The sequence below is a fragment of the Coffea arabica genome, chromosome 10e (assembly GCF_036785885.1).
Source record: "Coffea arabica cultivar ET-39 chromosome 10e, Coffea Arabica ET-39 HiFi, whole genome shotgun sequence".
Classification (NCBI taxonomy): domain Eukaryota; kingdom Viridiplantae; phylum Streptophyta; class Magnoliopsida; order Gentianales; family Rubiaceae; genus Coffea; species Coffea arabica.
In genome coordinates, this window is record NC_092328.1 from 6,993,265 (window position 1) to 6,995,472 (window position 2,208).

Sequence of the window (2,208 nt, forward strand, 5' to 3'; positions counted from 1 at the left end):
CCATTATGATCAGTATTAAATGTAAACACTAAAGGTAAAGGTGGCGAACCATTGTCTTCCCTTGTGTTCTTGTGTGCACCCACTTTTTTACGTGATTCCACGTACCACGAATGTCATCTTCTCTATATACATCATCTTATTACAAGATAGATTGGTTTGATGCAGACTTGAACAGAGAGCGCAAGAGAGGGAAAGGGGAAAGAGGAGGTGGGGAGGATATGGTTCTCTTATATTTAGTCAACCTAAGAAGACAAAGGGAGATGGTGATTTTCATAATGTCAGAGTCTAGATTCGTTTTCTCTACTCATTCCTTCCTTTGATTAATAAGCAAATAAGGCTATCCCTCCACTGCCCTCCATAAAAAAACTTCATATATTCGATTCTCCTCCACTGATATCAGCAACCAAACCACCCCCCCTTGTTTATATATCTCACCCCCGTGTTGCAATTTGACCTCAAATATCTTTCAATAAACCATGGTATTTGATATCAATATTTGCAACACCAGACTTAGTCTTGGCCTAGGCTCCACCTTTACTACCAGAAATAATGATCAAAATCATCTTCCTCAGTTTGATCATCATGAGGAGTTCAAGAATAAATCATCACCCAAAATTGATCACTTTTCTCTGACCTTAGGCTTGCCATCAGAGCTTGGAAACATTAGTGTTGATGCTGGTGCCAAAGGTGATCAATCTTGTAATATACATGGACAGCAGGCCTCATCAGTTAGTGCGGTTTCATCATTTTCCAATTCCAGTGTCAAAAGGGAAAGGGAGGCTAGCGTTGAAGAAGTAGAGGAAGAACGAGTTTCTCCAAAGATTTGTGAAGATCAAGACGAAGAGGGTCCGAGGAAAAAACTTAGATTGACAAAAGAACAGTCTCTTATTTTAGAAGACAGTTTCAAAGAGCACAGCACTCTCAATCCTGTAATTTTCTTTCGAACTCTCTCCTTTTTCTCCATTTATCGGTATTTATATTTGGGATTAGTCTTTAAAGGTGAAACCTTCTGATATGGAACCATCTTTGCATTTTTTAACCAGAAACAAAAGCAAGCCTTGGCAAATAGGTTGAATTTACGGCCACGACAGGTAGAAGTGTGGTTCCAGAACAGAAGAGCCAGGTATTTCCTCGTTAACTTCTTCTAATCTAATCATTTCTTTTCTTTCTTTTTTTTTTGTTAAATGAAAGAAAAATGGTTGAGATGAATTTTATCAAAGAGAGAAAAAAATCCCTTGACCGGATTTTCTTTTTTCTTTTTAATCTGCAAACAGGACGAAGCTGAAACAAACGGAAGTGGACTGTGAGTTATTAAAGAAATGTTGTGAGACACTAAAAGAAGAGAATAGAAGACTAAACAAAGAATTGCAAGAGCTAAAAGCAATGAAGCTGGCGGCGCCACCGCCGTTGTACATGCAGATACCGGCAGCCACTCTTAGCATGTGCCCATCTTGTGAGAGGATAAGCGGTGGTGGTCATGTTGGTGAGAAGTCTTCTAAAATTTCTTTCTCCATCGGAGCGAAGCCTCACTATTATAGCCCCTTTGCCAATCATCCCTCCGCAGCTTGCTAGACAACTCAGTTAATTAGTCACTTAGGCTCCAATATTATTTGGCCAATACTCATATATTAAATAGATTGTATATCCTTTGTGCCTATGTGAAAATGTGTGAAAATTGAGTTGTCTCTTTCCCTTCAACCTTACCGGAGCTTTTGTACATAACATATATTTGTGAATTTTTTTCCATTAGTAGTTTACTTGTGGTTATGGTTCCTTTAACCATGATGGATTAGATCAGGATTCCAATTCATTTTTTTACGTATAAATGGGGTTTTTCTTTCTTAAGAAATATTAGGACTAAAACAATTGTAATTCCGGATCAAGACGGGAGAATTTTTCATCAGGCGGATTTGCAACTGCAACTTCATTAAATATGCGAGTAATTTTTAAGATGATTTTCGATGTAATCATACTACGGGAATGAATATTCCCAATTTATAAAGATTATCATGTGCTTCTTTTTCAATTTATTTGCATTTGGCCGTATCTACGCAGCAATTTGTTGGATTGAGGATCATCTGCAAAACATTTTTTTCGCTTGTATAATAATTACGTTTTTTTTAAAAAATATTTTTTCATTTCAAATACATGACATCACAAAAACTATTGCAATATTATTTCAAAATTATTTTTTCCAAATAATCTCCT

The 2,208-nt window shown here is 36.7% G+C and overlaps 1 protein-coding gene across 1 annotated transcript; it reads left to right on the top strand.

Annotated features, from left to right (window-relative positions):
- The first annotated feature begins 218 nt into the window (after positions 1-218).
- Positions 219-1,698, top strand: LOC113712929 (homeobox-leucine zipper protein HAT22). Its single transcript, XM_027236567.2, has 3 exons — positions 219-929; positions 1,044-1,123; positions 1,275-1,698. Exons 1-3 carry the CDS (start codon positions 477-479, stop codon positions 1,570-1,572), a joined length of 831 nt encoding a protein of 276 aa, XP_027092368.1. The 5' UTR covers positions 219-476; the 3' UTR covers positions 1,573-1,698.
- The last annotated feature ends 510 nt before the right edge of the window (positions 1,699-2,208 follow it).

Excerpts from the sequence above, each read along its gene's own strand:
- LOC113712929 (XM_027236567.2), top strand. The coding sequence starts at position 477 with ATGGTATTTGATATCAATATTTGCAACACCAGACTTAGTCTTGGCCTA. Across the intron at positions 930-1,043 it reads AGCACAGCACTCTCAATCCT|AAACAAAAGCAAGCCTTGGC; the intron begins GTAATTTTCTTT and ends TTTTTTAACCAG. Across the intron at positions 1,124-1,274 it reads TTCCAGAACAGAAGAGCCAG|GACGAAGCTGAAACAAACGG; the intron begins GTATTTCCTCGT and ends ATCTGCAAACAG.